The sequence below is a fragment of the Carettochelys insculpta genome, chromosome 26 (genome assembly GCF_033958435.1).
Source record: "Carettochelys insculpta isolate YL-2023 chromosome 26, ASM3395843v1, whole genome shotgun sequence".
NCBI lineage: Eukaryota > Metazoa > Chordata > Testudines > Carettochelyidae > Carettochelys > Carettochelys insculpta.
Window position 1 is genome coordinate 16,870,136 of NC_134162.1, and position 17,275 is coordinate 16,887,410.

A 17,275-nucleotide genomic window follows, 5' to 3' on the forward strand; every position below is an offset into this window, starting at 1 on the left:
CTTCAATTCTATAACTGGAGCAGAGCAAAAAAATTGTAATAGGGAACCATAATCATCTCTTTTTTGTTCATAAATTGTATATGAAATACTGAAGCTAATGCCTTAAAATAGAAAAGAATTTTTGAATTTCTCTGTAGAACACATTCATACCTTATTTTCTAGCACCTTCAGCTGTTTTTCCTTTCTTGAAAGTTCACTTCCAAAGTTTCTAGTCTGAAATATTATAATTATTATTTTTAAATCTGGCTAAACTATGAACAGAAATTCTGTACTGACTGACTTGAAATGTATTTACTTGCATAATTTGCCCATCATAAACAAGGACGTTGATGTCAATGGGAATTGATTGACTCTATGACAAATCCATCACTGACTCCAATGATGCAGAATTGGGGTTGCATATTGCCCAAAATATACAGCTAGTTTCCCTCTGCTATTTGTTTATATCTATAAAACAAATAAGGAGCCATCCTTCATTCTGGGAGTTTTTATTTACTGTCACAGTAAAACTTCATAAGAGACTGTTTTGTATGATCCAGAATATATCCCTATGTACCAAAAAACATAAATAAAAAATAAATACATAAAAATCTGCAACACTAGGCATACTAGTATAACATCTCATCTAATCCTCCAGGCCACCATGGGTCACACAGACAGGTCTACCAGCAAAGGGATGCGGGGCAAAAGAGGCAGTTGCCCTGAGGCCCAGCCGTTCAAAGGAGGTCCAGAGCTCTGGGCCCCTTTCAAGTGCCAGTACAGTTGCTGTACCAATCTGAATGGCTGTGGGGGGCCCAGGACCCTGTCCTTTCTGGGCCTTCAGAGTTGGTGCCCCCTCCCACTTTGCCCCAAGGCCTATAGCAGCTGTCGAACCTGCTGCGCACTAATTATAATTGCCGAGACATACATGAGGAAAACTAGGTCAGATCAAAGGTCCATCCAGCCCCGTATCCTGTCTGCTGACAGTGGCCAATGCCAGGTGCCCCAGAGGGAGTGAACTGAACAGGTAATGATCATCCCTCCTGCCATCCATCTCCAGCCCCTGACAAACACAGTCTAAGGACAGCATTCTTACCCACCCTGGCTAACAGCCATTAATGGACCTAATTTCCAGGAATTTAGCTAGCTTTTTTTAAAACCCTGTTATAGTCCTAGCTTTCACAGCTTCCTCTGGCAAGGAGTTCCACAGGTTGACTGTGTGCACTGTGTGAAGAACTTCCTTTTATTTGTTTTAACCCTGCTGCAGCTCAGCTCAGCTGCAGGAGTTGCCGGGTCAATGCCAGAAGTTGGTACAGAACCGCCTTAGGACTCCCCTCCGGATTTTCTCTCAGGGTTTACTCCCTCAGCCTTGCTACTTTCCAGGATAACCCACAAGGCAGTGGGGCATGGAGAACGTGGGTACAGTCCCACTACCTCTTGTACCTCCCTGGCGCCACATGTCCCCAAAGCTCCCCGTGATGACCACCTCGCCTCCCCAGGACCCTCCTCCCTGCCCCTCGTCGGCTACCATCACCCCCCAGATCCTCCCTCCCTGTCCCCTTTTCCCCCATCCACTCCCATGTCTCCCAACTGCACCACACTGCCCCCTATCAGTTCTCGTTGCCCCCAGGTGCCCCTTCCCCTGGCCTCTCCGCGCCTGGCCACACGCTGTTGCAGCCCCACATCCTCCAGGAAGACGCCGATCTCGCAGCCCAGCCGCACCCTGGGTCCCAGCCAAAGCTACCAGCTCTTCATCCGGCTACGGCTGCAGCAACTCCTGCAGCTGAGCTGGTACGAGATGTAGAGGTTATCCTCTCCTTTGGACTATATCAATAAAGCCAAGAGAGAGACACTGGCATCTGGGCAGCCCAGGGTCCCAAAAAAATTGCCCAGGCTCACGCCTGGAGAGGTACTCCAACATCGCTCAACAGCAATGAACCAACACGGAGGTAACAGATACCAGTTATAAGCTCTTGCTCGATTGGCGTAGAGAATGAGCGCCAGGGGTTGCCTCCGACGGTGGGAGAGATTGTCACATCTCACTGGACAGTCACCACCCGCCTCAAGCTGGGCAGCCCCCAGCCAGTAGGGTACTGTCCCGCCACAGTTCACCTGCCTCACTGGGTGCGTGAGGCTTAAGGTTCCCAAACCTGACAAGCGACCTGAAAGCTGAGCACCAGGCAAACCAATAAGAAAATCAACAAGAAAAGGAAACCATCAAAGTTTTAAGCTTGCTTGCTGCAATGTGAGGACCATGCTGACAGGTCTGACTGAAGATCTTAAGGACATCAGCGACACCCGAAAGACCGCTGTCATCGAAGAGGAACTCAAGAGGCTCCAAGTTGACATTGCTGCTCTGCAAGAGACATGTCTCACAGATTCGGGATCTCTAAAGGAAAAGGACTACACCTTTTTCTGGCAGGGTAAAGCCCGAGAAGAAGCCAGGGAGCATGGTGTTGGCTTCGCCATCAGAAACACCCTTCTCCAAATGGTGGAATTAGTCATGGGTGGATCAGAAAGACTCCTTCAGGTCATACTTCAAACTCGCGCCGGCCCTGTCCACCTGATCAGCGCTTACGCCCCAACCCTGTACGCCGCACCGGAAGTAAAACACAAGTTTTATGACGTGGTTAGTGCTGCCATAGCGCAAATACCTGCTCGCGAACAACTGTACATTCTGGCTGACTTCAATGCGAGAGTTGGAGCCGATCGTGACTTGTGGCCTTCCTGCTTAGGCCACTTCGGTGTGGGAAAAATGAATGAAAATGGTCAGCGTCTTCTTGAACTTTGCACGAACCACAATCTGTGCATCACAAACACATTTTTCCAAACCAAGCCACAGCACAGAATGTCATGGAGACACCCACGCTCAAAATACTGGCATCAACTAGACGTGGTCATCGTTAGACGTGATAACCTCAAAAACATCCTTCTGACACGCAGCTATTATAGTGCTGACTGTGATACAGATCACTCGTTAGTTTGATCCAAACTCAAGGTGATTCCCAAGAAGCTGCACTGCTCTAAACCAACTGGAAGGCCCTGCATCGATGCCAGAAACACGGCTAACTCAGAGAGAGCTGAAAAGTTCAGAGCGACCCTCGAGGAGAACATGCGCAGCAACCCTGGGGGGTGCCGATGTGACATCCAGATGGCAGCATCTGAGGGATACAATGTACAACACGGCCTTGGCGGTGTTTGGAAGAAGAGCTAGAAACACAAATGACTGGTTTGAAGCTAACTCTGATGATTTGATTCCAGCCATCGAAAAAAAGCACGCTGCATTCCTGGAGTACAAACATTCGCCGAGCCAGAATCCCTGCAAGCACTCAGAGCAACCACAAAAACAGTACAGCAGATGGCCAGGCGCTGTGCCAACAACTACTGGCTCGAGCTATGCAGCAGCATCCAGACCAGTGCTGACTTTGGTAACCTCAGGGGAATGTACGAGAGCATCTAGAAGGCATTAGGACTCACCCAGAACAAGATGGCACTTCTGAAATCCAAATCTGGTGAAGTCATCACTGACAAAGCCGAACAGATGGAGCACTGGGTCGAGTACTACTCCAAGCTGTACTCACGCGAGAACACTGTGGTAGACTCAGCGCTCGATGCCGAACTCCTACCAGTAATGGACGAACTGGACTCGGAACCAACTGTGGATGAACTGAAGAAAGCCATCGACAACATTGCAGTAGGAAAGGCCCCGGGCCAGGATGGTATACCACCAGAGGCAATCAAGTGTGCCACAGACACTCTCCTGGAACCCCTACACGAGCTACTGTGCCTGTGCTGGAGAGAGGGAGAGGTTCCACAGGACATGCGCGACGCTAACATCGTAACCTTGTAGAAGAACAAAGGAGACAGAAGCGACTGCAACAATTACCGTGGAATCTCCCTCCTAAGCATCACTGGTAAACTGTTCGGTCGCGTCATCCTCTGCAGACTCCAGAAGATTGCTGAGAGGGTGTATCCTGAATCACAGTGCGGATTCCGCGCAGAGAGATCTACCGTCGACATGGTCTTCTCTCTGAAGCAGCTGTAGGAGAAATGCAGGGAACAGAGGAAGCCACTCTATATTGCCTTCATCAACCTAACCAAGGCCTTCGACTTGGTCAGCAGGGATGCACTGTTCAAACTGCTCCACAAGATAGGATGTCCTCCACGGTTACTCAAGATGATCCAGTCTTTCCACGAAGACATGAGAGGAACCGTCCAATACGATGGCACATTATCGGATGCTTTCAGCATCAGGAGCAGCGTAAAACAAGGACGTTTCCTTGCTCTAACATTGTTCGGGATCTTCTTCACACTCCTCCTTAAACACGCCTTTGGATCTTCAACAGAGGGCATCTTTTTGCACACAAGATCTGATGGGAAACTGTTTAATCTTGCAAGGCTGAAAGCTAAATCTAAGGTGCGGGAAGTCCTCATCAGAGATATGCTGTTCGCAGATGACGCTGCTGTCGTGTCACACACAGAAGACCAGCTTCAGAAGCTGCTGGATCGGTTCTCCAAAGCATGCAAGGACTTTGGGCTCTCCATCAGCCTAAAGAAGACAAATGTACTTGCTCAGGACGTTGCTGTTTCTCCTTCAATCAGCATTAACAACTATACGTTAGAGGTCGTCCACGAGTTCGTTTACCTCAGGTCCACCATCACTGACACCGTCCTTGGAGACTGAGCTAAATAGGAGGATCGGTAAAGCAGCCAAAACTCTGTCCAGACTCAGCGCGAGAGTGTGCAATAACAACAAGCTGTACACTCACATCAAAATGCAAGTCTACAGAGCCTGCATCCTCAGCACCCTCCTTTACGGCAGCGAGACTTGGACCCTGTATGCTTGCCAGGAAAAGAGGCTGAACGTCTTCCACTTGCGCTGCCTCAGGCGTATCCTTGCAATATTGTGGAAGGACAGAGTGTCCAACAGCTTGAGCAAGATGGAATCCCAACTATGCACACCCTCCTCAGGCAGCGGCGGCTCCGCTGGCTTGGCCACGTCCACAGGATGAGTGATGGAAGGATCCCAAAAGACATCCTGTATGGTGAGCTAGCCTCTGGCAAAAGACCTCCTGGACACCCCCAACTCCGCTACAAAGATGTTTGTAGGAGAGACCTCAGGGAAGTAGACATCAAGCCAGACAGCTGGGAGGAGCTGGCAGATGATCGCAGCAGATGGAGGCACGAACTATACATGGGCCTTCAGAAGGGTGAGCTGAAGATCAGAGAGCTAGCAAAGGAGAAGCGAGCCCACAGAAAGCACAGCAAGGACCTGCCAGACACCAATTACATATGCAACAGATGCAGAAAAGACTGTCACTCTTGTGTGGGTCTTCACAGTCACTGCCAACACTGCAAATGAGGATGCCAAATGGAACTACGAAGGGCGCGTTCCATAGTCTCCGTAGACTGAAGGATGCTACTAGCCCTGGTGCTCATTAATTTCATTTGGTGTCCCCTACTTCTTATATTATGGGAACAAGTCAATCATTTTTCCTTATTCATTTTCTCCCACCACTCACGATTTTATCGACCTCTATCATATCCCCCCTTAGCATCCTCTTCTGTAAGCTGAAAAGTACTAGTCTCTTTAATCTCGCTTCATATGGGACTCATTCCAAACCCCTAGTCATTTTAGTTGCCCTTTTCTAATGTCAAGGTATCTTTTTTGAGATGAGGAGACCACATCTGTACACAGTATTCAAGATGTGGGCTTAGCATGGTTCTATACAAGGGCAATGAGATATTCCTCATCTTCTTCTCCATTCCTTTTTTTAATGATTCCTAACATCCTATTTACTTTTTTGACTGCCGCTGCACACTGGGTGGATGTTTTCAGAGAACTATCCCTGATGATTCCAAGATCTCTTTCCTAATTAGTTGTAGCCACATTAGCTCCCATCATATTGTATGTATAGCTGGGGTTATTTTTTCCTCTGTGCATTACTTTACATTTATCCACATTAAATTTCATTTGCCATTTTGTTGTCCAATCACTTAGTTTTGTGAGATTTTTCTGAAGTTTTTCAAAGTCTGCTTTGGTCTTAACTATCTTGAGCAGTTTAATATTGTCTACAGACTTTGCCACCTCACTGTTTACCCCTTTCTTCAGATCATTTATGAATAAGTTGAATAAGATTGGTCCTAGGACTGACCCTCAGGGAACACCACTAGCTTCCACTCTTCATTCTGAAAATGTACCATTTATTCCTACCCTTTGTTTCCTCTTTTTTAACCAGTTCTCAATCCATTAAAGGATTCAGCAACAAAAAACCTCCTGCTCTCCAAGGGACTTTGTCCCTCACGCTGTCTTTACTGTTGACAAGCATGAAATGTATAAGAAACAGCTCATATTGTTGATTTCAGAGTACTCTTGATTTTTTACTATGCCCAGGCAGTCACTCTGGCCAGTGCTTTGAACAGAAGCCAGGTAATCAGAACCTGTTCCACCCTGTCTAAGTTCTAGGAATTTTTAAAATCCATATCCTGCAAGCTCCCTCTATTGCTTGGAATGCTCTCATGGAATCTACTCAAGGAATCATGGATGGCTTTCACTACAAATGCTCTCCTGCACGAAGCACTGCCAAGCTTTCAGATCTGATCAGCACGTGAGGTAAAGAATCTATGCTATCATAACTGCGAGGGAACCACAGGAACTGGGACACATACGGGCTCATTTCTTGATCTATTTGTGAGAAGGGCTATGAACAAGACACCCTTCAGTGCAGAACTAAGATAAAGAAATTGCGCCAGGTGAACCATATGATGAGGGAATCAAACAAGAATACTAGTACTGCACCCAAGATGTGCTGTTTTGATACAGATCTGGACAGAATCCTGGGAGGCGACCCCAAGTCTAGAGCAGAAGGCAAGGTGGGCATAGGGGGTTTCCCGAGTTTCAGTCATCCTGCACTGACTGCTGCGCTTCTACTTGGTACTGTCTGCTCCTTGATGAAGCTGACCTTGGCAATAGCATGGAGCATCTGAAGTGGTAACTGGTGAAAAGCAGTGCTCTTGTGACCTGCACTGTGGAGGAGAGGGCAACCACTGCCCGATGGTGGATGACCAATATCGAGACCCATAGCTGGATTTCAAGGAGCCCCTGCACTCTGCCAATACTCTGCACTCTGCCAAAAAGGGCTGCACTCCCTGCACTCTGCCAAAAAGGGCAGCTTTTAAAAAGTGGAAGTCAAATCCTAGTGAGGAAAATAGAAAGGAACATAAACACTCCCAAATTAAGTGTCATAATGTAGTAAGAAAAGCCAAAAAAGATTTTGAGGAACAGCTAGCCAAAAATTCAAAAAACGATAGTAAAATGTTTTTTAAATACATTAGAAGCAGGAAGCCCGCTAAAAAAGCAGTGGGGCCCTTGGACGATAAAGATATAAAAGGAGCGATCAAGGAAGACAGTGCCATTGCGGAGCGATTAAATGATTTCTTTGCTTCAGTCTTCACGGCTGAGGATGTTACAGAGGTTCCTAAATCTGAGCCAGCCTTTTTAGGTGACAAATCTGAGGAACTCACTCAGATTGAAGTGACATTAGAGGAGGTTTTGGAGTTAATGGATAAGCTGAATAGTAACAAGTCTCCAGGACCAGACGGCATTCACCCAAGGGTTCTGAAAGAACTCAAATGTGAAATTGCGGAGTTATTAACAGTGGTTTGTAACCTATCCTTTAAATCCACTTTCGTACCAAATGACTGGAAGATGGCCAATATAACGCCAATATTTAAAAAAGGCTCTAGAGGAGACCCTGGCAATTATAGACCGATAAGTTTAACATCAGTACCAGGCAAATTAGTAGAAACACTAGTAAAGAATAAAATTGCAAGGCACGTAGAAGAGCACGAATTGTTGGGCAAAAGTCAGCATGGTTTCTGCAGAGGGAAGTCGTGTCTAACTAATCTATTAGAATTCTTTGAAGGGGTTAATAAACATGCGGACAAGGGGCACCCAGTGGACATAATATACCTAGATTTCCAGAAAGCCTTTGACACGGTCCCACACCAAAGGCTTTTATGTAAATTAGGTGGTCATGGGATAGGAGGAAAGATCCTTTCATGGATCGGGAATTGGTTAAAAGACAGAAAAGAAAGGGTGGGAATAAATGGTAAATTTTCACAATGGAGGAGGGTAACTAGTGGTGTTCCCCAGGGGTCAGTCCTGGGACCGATCCTGTTCAACTTGTTCATCAATGATCTAGAAAATGAGGTAAGCAGTGAGGTGGCAAAGTTTGCAGATGACACCAAGTTGTTCAGGACAGTCAAAACCAAAAGGGATTGTGAAGAACTACAAAAAGATCTCAGCAAACTGAGTGATTGGGCAGCAAAATGGCAAATGAAATTTAATGTGGGTAAGTGTAAGGTAATGCATGTTGGAAAAAATAACCCAAATTACACGTACTACATGATGGGGTCAAATTTAGCTACGACAGATCAGGAAAGGGATCTTGGAGTTATAGTGGATAGTTCTCTGAAGACATCCACGCAGTGTGCAGCAGCAGTTAGTAAGGCAAATAGGATGTTAGGAATTATTAAAAAAGGGATCGATAATAAGACAAAAGATATCATACTTCCCCTATATAAAACTATGGTACGCCCACATCTTGAGTACGGCGTGCAGATGTGGTCTCCTCACCTCAAAAAAGATATATTGGCATTAGAAAAGGTTCAGAAAAGGGCAACTAAGATGATTAGGGGCTTGGAACGGGTCCCATATGGGGAGAGGCTAGAGAGACTGGGACTTTTCAGTTTGGAAAAGAGGCGATTGAGGGGCGATACGATAGAGGTATATAAAATCATGAATGGTGTGGAGAAAGTGAATATAGAAAAATTATTTACCTTTTCCCATAATACAAGAACTAGGGGACACCAAATGAAATTGATGGGTAGTAGGTTCAAAACTAATAAAAGGTAATTTTTCTTCACACAGCGCACAGTCAACCTGTGGAACTCCTTGCCCGAGGAGGCTGTGAAGGCCAGGACTCTATTAGGGTTTAAAAAAGAGCTTGATAAATTTTTGCAGGTTAGGTCCATAAATGGCTATTAGCCAGGGATAAAGTATGGTGCCCCTAGCCTTCAGAACAAGGGCAAGAGATGGATGGCAGGAGATAAATCACTTGATCATTGTCTTCTGTTCTCCTTCTCTGGGGCACCTGGCATTGGCCACCGTCGGCAGATGGGATGCTGGGCTGGATGGACCTTTGGTCTGACCCAGTATGGCCATTCTTATGTTATGTAATACACACCTCAGGGAGCACAGCACCATCGAAAAGCAGCAGTGGGGAGAGTGGTACCAAGTAGGGGGTGACCTGTCTCCCAAACGGCAACTGGACCACAAGGAATGCCCGACTTGGGTGTGCCACAAATGCTGAGGGGGAACATGCCTCCAAAGGCTTATGCCCAGCTGCCAGTGAGCTCCATTTTGAGACACCCAGCTGTAATGTGCCACCTGTGGACTGGGTGGCACTATGGGTGGTCTGTCAGCACAAGCATGCAAACTTTTTTGGTTGGGGCGAGGGATGAAAACTAGTGTAAACTTCCTGAAGGTGCCAGAGGTACAATACACACAGACTCCAAGCACTTTTTATAGTGGGGCAAGGGCCTAGTCCATAGGACATCCATTAGGCAGATCACTCTGTCTTTCTTGGTCCACAGCCAGAAAGATTAAAAAATCTGGCACTTGTCACTAATATAAGGCCTATCCTAAGCACTCTTTGTGAAGGTCACTAATGGGCACAGGTCAGAGTCAATGAATACATACCTTAAAACCAAAGGACTAGAGCATATGCCATCCTAAGGCTACGTCCTTATGCAGATTATTACAGCTAACTACTATTACTTAAGAGTGAACTATTTACAAAGGAAAATAGCTCTGTACGCTAAGGGCTTGTCTACACTTGTCCCCAACTTCGAAGGGGGTATGTTAATCAGGATGATGGGAGATTACTAATGAAGTGCCACGGTGAATATGCAGCACGTCATTAGGCCAATTCTCCCTTGTGGCAACTTCTAAGTGTCAAACTTCAAAGTGCTGGCATGCGTGTAGCCGCAGGCACTTCAAAGTTTGACACTCAGAAGTTGCCATGGGGGAGAACTAGCCTAATGAAGCGCTGCATATTCACCACAGCACTTTATTAGTCGTCTGCCATCATCCTGATTAACATGCCCCCTTTGAAGTTGGGGGCAAGCATAGACAAGCCCTAAGAGACTGACAGCAAAAGCTGTAGTGCAGCAATTCCAAGCACAGTCACTAGGAGCAAGAAAAAACTGAGGGAGGGAACATACCCTTCAGTGTCATACATAGTTCTCCATTTGCACACCACTCCATGGGCCACTGAAGCCAGTCTCCTATGGATAGTGCTGAGGAAAATCTTCTGACACCAGCGAATGCGGTGAGCACGCACTCCTTGGTTGAACGGACATGAGCAAACGCTCAAACAACAGAGAGTTCTATGAACATTCAGTGCAACAGGGGCTGGGTAGTCCAGAGTGACACTTGGAGGATCTGGGGGTTTGGTTGGTATGTTCCTGTTGCTAATCTGTGTAAAGAGCGTAGGGGCTGAGAGGCCTAAAAGGTAGTGCTTGTGTTGCCAAAAGCCAGTACAGTCAGGAAGATAATCCACAGTAGGAAAAGACATAACTTCCACACACTCAAGGCAGGTAGTAGAACGATGCCTCTTAACCCTACATACTCCTGAAAAGCATCACAACCAGCCCTTCCTATATTCCTTATTGTTTCTTACTCTCTTACATCTATTTCCTAAAGATACTTGTTTCAGCTCTGAGATTTAGTGCTCTGTCTTTTTCAAAATAAGATGTAGTATTGCATATATCCCATACATTTTCTTCACTTTCATCCTGTTTAGTTTTAGCCTCTTCATCTTTCTTTTTCATCTTCTCTTTCAGAAGTTCCAAGTCATTTCTAAATGCCAAATTAATAAATATTAGTAAATAATTTAATTAAAAAGGAAGATTTCTTTTATTACTGATAAAGAAAAAAAATCACATTTTAGATGAAGGCAGGAAGGGCAGCTTCCTTTATTGCTAATATGAAGGGCATTTTAAGCCACTCACTGAAGATGCCCCTAAAAGATACAGGGCAGTGTCCCAGAGTTTCCCTTCCGAACTGTACTTACTTTTCACAGACTTGAAAAATCCTATTCAACCAGTAAGTTACTGTGATAATATCTAAATCCATATTGTGGAAGGTCGACTAAAAATTAGGCTTGTCAAGTATACATTTCGAAGGTAAAATTTAATACAAGATTCCTCTTCTTCATAATAGTTAAGTCTCATTTACCACATTTCACTAATAACTTTGTAAATACTATTTTCTTTATATTTCCTCTTTGGTTAAAGCATTTTTCTCAGAAATCCAAAAACCCAAACCTGCAATGTCTTAAACTGAAAAGGAATGTCACAATATAGCTCTTGGTATAAAACTGTAACAATTACAAAAAGAATAAATATGAAGTGGACATAAATTGTTGCCATAGGAGTTTCATGGCTCTGTACACTGTCAGAGCAGTGAAGAATTGTATTAATATCCATGAGAATGTGATACAGAGGCAGAGAGTCTCCTCTTCTGTGCAAACAGTTCTTATCTTAAATCTTAGCTCGCGACATAACATGCACACAAAAGTATAGCAACCTCACGCCCTATCAAAAGACTCATGAGCATGACAGCTGCGTCTACACGTGCACGCTACTTCGAAGTAGCGGCAGTAACTTCGAAATAACGCCCGTCACGTCTACACGTGTTGGGCGCTATTTCGAAGTTGAAATCGACGTTAGGCGGCGAGACGTCGAAGTCGCTAACCCCATGAGGGGATGGGAATAGCGCCCTACTTCGACGTTCAACATCGAAGTAGGGACGTGTAGACGATCCGCGTCCCGCAACATCGAAATAGCGGGGTCCTCCATGGCGGCCATCAGCTGGGGGGTTGAGAGATACTCTCTCTCCAGCCCTTGCGGGGCTCTGTGGTCACCGTGGGCAGCAGCCCTTAGCCCAGGGCTTCTGGCTGCTGCTGCTGCAGCTGGGGGTCCGTGCTGCATATACAGGGTCTGCAACTAGTTGTTGGCTCTGTGTATCTTGCACTGTTTAATGAAAGTGTGTCTGGGAGGGGCCCTTTAAGGGAGTGACTTGCTGTTGAGTCCGCCCCGTGACCCTGTCTGCAGCTGTGCCTGGCTCCCTTATTTTGATGTGTGCTACTTTGGCGTGTAGACGTTCCCTCGCTGTGCCTATTTCGATGTTGGGCTGAGCAACGTCGAAGTTGAACATCGACGTTGCCAGCCCTGGAGGACGTGTAGACGTTATTGTCGCAACATCGAAATAAGCTATTTCGAAGTTGGGTGCACGTGTAGACGTAGCCGACAAGATGAACAAGCCAAGTTTAAGGAATTAGTGGGAAAGTCTGCTTTACGGACTTGGGAGTTAAAATTTCATCACCAAAGAATAATATGGCTCAACCTATTTTATTAGAGAAGTAAATATTAGTGTATTAGTTATTATTACAATTTAAATTGAAAATTATAATACAATTAAAGTACAATAATGATCATTAAAATTTATTAAACACGTTAATGTTTTACGGATTTTTTTGTAACCATCTGTTTCCTACACTCTTATTTCTAGTAGATTATATTTCTGTCAGGACTACACACAGTATTAAGCAAGACTGGCTGCCCACCAACCATACTCAAGCTCATAACATCCTTTCACGAAAAAATGAAAGCAACAGTGCAATATGATGGATCTATATCGGCACCGTTTGCAACGAACAGCAGAGTCAAACAAGTGTGCACTCTTGCACCTACCTTCTTTGACATATTCTTCTCAGTTCTGCTAAATTGTGCATTTCAAAACTCACACAGTGATGTATTTCTCCACACAAGATTAGACGGCTCTCCCTAAAACCTGGCAAGACTCAATGCCAAAACTAAGGTCAAGCAAGTCCTCATTATGAAACTCCTCTTCATAGATGATGCAGCTCTCATTGCTCATAATGAAGACATGCTACAGTTACTGGTGGATTCTCTGTCCAGAGCCTGCAAGTTGTTTTCCCTTGACATAAGCATGAAGAAAACTGCTGTATTCCCTCAAGGTACACCTGAGCAATCCATGTGGTTCAATAATTCTGTTACCTTGGATCTACTGTCAACACAAACCTACCCATGGACGAAGAACTGAACATCAAAATCGGGAAGGCAGCTAGTATTTTTGGCAGACTTATGAAACGTGCACGGAACAATCGTAAGCCGACGGTGAAAACAAAGATACTGATCTACGAGGCATGTGTTTTGAGTATCCTGCTATATGGTTCTGAGACATGGACCACCTACTCAAACTATGAGAAAAAACTGAACAGCTTCCATCTTCACTGGCTCCACAGAATTATAATATCAACTGGCAAGATAAAGTTTCAAATGCAGATGTCCTGTCAAGGATAGCAATCCTTAACAGCAGACGACTACGTTGGCTTGGTCATGTGAAAAGAATGGATGACAAATGTCTTCCCAAAGAAATCCTCTTCGGTGAACTGCCATGTAGGTTGAGAACAAGAGGAAGACCAAAGCTAAGATTCAAGGATACATGCAAAAATGCCATGAAAAACTTCAACATTGATCCAAAATCCTGGGAATCCACATCAATAGATGGAAATACCTGGCAATACCTTCGATAGTATATGTGCAAGCCACGAAAAAGAACTTCATCTTAGAAGGAAAAGCTCTCAGACTCAAGAATTTGGAAATAGACAGACATGCAGTTATTGCAGTCAACTGTGGAAATCCCATATTGGACGGATAAGGCACAAGAGAAGCTGCAGATTCAAACACTGACCACAGATCTTCAGCACCACCGTCTCTCGAGATGAAAAGGGGCTATATATATTTCTAGTAGACTCACTCTTCTTTCGTAATAGCCTATTTTGTTTTATTATAATGCTGAATCTTATACAGGAAATAGGGATTAAGGTTAAGCTGGAGTATGCTGCTCCTGTGGGGGCAAAGCATCTGGGATTTCTGTGAGTAGTCAGAATCAGGAACTGGTTGTCACAGGGGAATGCTCGGGCACACCTACAAAGCGAAGTCAGGGGTGGCAAAACGTGCAGGAGGGTGCTTGCATGGCTGACAGGTCACCAAGCCAAATCACAGGCAAGACTCATCTCTGTTACCTCCTCTTCAGGAAGGGGAACAAGGTGTCTGTCAGTCCTAGGTGCTCCAAAAATTACCAGAAAGAGAGTAAGACCTGTCATATTAACATATATCCTGAAAATAAATACGTTAATCTGGATTTAAAGCAGACAAAACATAAACCATTTTACATATAAAAAGGATAATACCAAATCTAAAAGTAAATAAAGCAATTAAGGCTTTTTCTGAGAATATGCTACTTATAGATATTTGTTTTTACTTCCCTTAGCTGGCTGTTTATTTCTTCAAGGTTTTCTATTAGTTTCTTAGTCATTTCTTCTTTCTTTTGGTTATCCTAAACAAAAGAAACATAAGATTACTGTAAATCAGTAAAGATTACGAGTTACGTGGGGGTTGTGTTGTTGCAACACCCACTTAACTTGAATTTTCGCACAAGTAGGGGGGATTCCCAGCTCCCCTGGACTTGCAGGACCTGGGAAACAGACGAGCCCACCAGGGCTGGTCAATTTCCTGACTCCCAGGATGATGCCGAGTCAGGAACCAGGATGGTTCCCATCTCCCCATTGTTTGTGGGACCCAGGAAACCGACAAGCTCCTGGCTGGTCAGTTTTCCAGTTCCACCAGCACAGGGAAGCTAGGAAACAGGCTGCTACTTGGTTCCCAGCTCCCTCCCTCTTGCATGACTGGGAAACTGACCAGCACACTAGGACTGGTGAGTTTCCTGGCTGCTTCTCCCTGCCTTCCTCCAGCAGCATGACGGTCCGCCTGACAGCTGCGCAGCTGGAAGAAAGCAGGGGAAAGGCTTTTAGCTTACCTAGCTGCCTTCCCACTGCTTTCCTCCTGCCGTGCACAGCTGGGGGAAGGCAGAGAGAAGGGGTTTTCAGCTTGCCTAGCTGCCTTCATCTGCAGGCAGCTAGACAAGCTAAAAGCCTTCCCCCTGCCTTCTTCCAGCAGCGTGGCTGTCAGGCTGACAGCTGTACAGTTGGGGGAAGGCAAGAGGAAGGGGCCACAGAGCAGCTTCAAATTATGCTTAACTCATATTACAGCAAATTACATGCAACTTGAAGCCACGTATTTCAAGGGTTACTGTAATTATTTGAGGGGAATTCAGTCCAAGTGCATATGCCTCAATTTGTTTCTCTGCACATGGTGAATTTCACCATTTGTATTTTAAGGTGCAAGAATTATGATGTTTTAAAATTAATTAATATCATGAAAATGGTCATGTCATATTTCAATATACTATATACATTATCACTTTTTTTATTCTAAGCAAATACTATCTTCCAAAAGAAGGTAAGTTTACTTCTTTACTTGCCTGAAGAACTTCTTGTAGTTTCTTGATCTCTGTAACAACATTATTTTTCTCTTGTGCTATTTGTTCTTTTTCTAATAAAATCTTATTGCAATTCATACTCAGTTCCTCATTTTGCAACCTATTAAAATAATTGAGACGTAAGAGGAATTTATTTGTATTCTCAGATTTCGCTTTCAAATCTAAACATGGTGAAGTTCCCCGAACACAGGGTAAATGAAAATTGCTGATTCACCCTGGTACAATTAGTTTTTGTTTATGTGTAAGCCGTGCATGCTGACTGGATAAAGTAGTGGCTGATTCGCATAAGACTACAATTATTTCTCAGTGACTGTACAAAATGCAAATAAGACAGTTATCTGTTTCCACATCTGGTATTCTTTGAGACCTGTTGCTCATGTCCATTCAAAGTAGGTGTGCGTGCTCGCCTCATGCAGTGGGGCCAAAAGATTTTCTCTCAGAAGCATCTGTAGAGGACTGGCTCCAGAGGCCCCCCGGAGAGGTGCAGACACACCATATAGGGTGCTGCCAGTGTCTTTACTCCCTCAGTTGCTTCTGGCCAGAAATTCTGACAAAGGGGAAGGAAAGCAGGATGTTGAATGGACATGAGCAACACATTTCAAAGAACACCATTTATGGTATTTTTTATTCTTTAAGTTTGCTCACTTCCATTCAATGTAGGTGATTCCAAGCAATGTCTGTGGAGGCAGATAGCAGTTTTAAGGACATGCTGAAAGCAACACAGATCTGTCAAACCCAGAGTCATCTCTGGCCTGTTAAGTGATGGTGTAGTGGGTCATGAATGTATGTACAGATAACCTTGCCATGGCATTACAGATGTTTTGAACCAGAACATGGGCCAAGAAGGGCACCAGAGAGGTCTGCACCCAGGTAAAATGAGCCCAAATCAGTGGAGGTGACTGAAGCCCTGCCAAGTTAGAGTAAGTCTGGATGTAGGAGCTGATCCACTTGGATAGTTTCTGCAAGGACATCCAAAGGCCCTTCATATACTCAGCATAAACCACAAACGGCTGAGAGGATTTATGAAAGGATTTTATCTGGTGAAGGTAAAAGGTAAGTGCCCCCCTAACGTCTAACACACAAAGGCACCATTCCTTCCTGGACTTACGCAGCTTGGGGTAGAAGACCAGAAGAAAGATACCCTGACTCATTTGGAAGGCTGACATCCCTTTAGGCAGGGAACAGGATGAAAAGAGAAGTTACTCACCTGTGTAGTAACGATGGTTCTTCGAGATGTGTCCCCGTGGGTGCTCCACAGTAGCTGTCGGGCTCACCCCGGCGCTGCAGCTCGGAAAATGTTCAGCAGTCTCCGTCGGGTCGCGCATGCGCCGATGCGCGTCGGCTCTTCGCGTGCTTATGGTCACATGCGCGATCCGGTCCCCGCCAGTTCCTGATCAACCGCTCCGGACGCCCCTGAAAAAACACACTAACAGAGCTCCGAAGTGGGGAGGAATGGGTGGGTAGTGGAGCACCCACGGGGACACATCTCGAAGAACCATCGTTACTACACAGGTGAGTAACTTCTCTTTCTTCTTCGAGTGGTCCCCGTGGGTGCTCCACAGTAGGTGACTACCCAGCAGTAACCCCCCCACCCCCGAAAAAGGAGGTGGGTACCCGATTTATGCACAGCTTGCCCGTGAAAGGACTGCTGTCAACAGGCGCGTATCCTCATCAAGCATCCTGTGCATGGCGTAGTGCTTGGCGAAGGTGTCATAGGAAGACCACGTCGCCGCTCTGCAGATATCTCTCAGTGCGATGCCTTTGAAGAAGGCCGTTGACGCCGCCATCGCCCTAGTAGAGTGG

General features: G+C 45.4%; 1 protein-coding gene across 1 annotated transcript in view; it reads right to left on the reverse strand.

The window, feature by feature from the left end:
* Window positions 1–17,275, reverse strand: part of SYCP1 (synaptonemal complex protein 1) — a 122,143-nt gene that overhangs the window by 24,415 nt on the left and 80,453 nt on the right. Inside the window, exons 17-19 of the mRNA XM_074977265.1 lie at window positions 15,455–15,572; window positions 14,376–14,470; window positions 10,822–10,903 (exon numbers count right to left, since the gene is read on the reverse strand). Of these exons, the coding sequence (XP_074833366.1) occupies window positions 10,822–10,903; window positions 14,376–14,470; window positions 15,455–15,572 (295 nt within the window). The remainder of the gene's footprint in view (window positions 1–10,821; window positions 10,904–14,375; window positions 14,471–15,454; window positions 15,573–17,275) is intronic.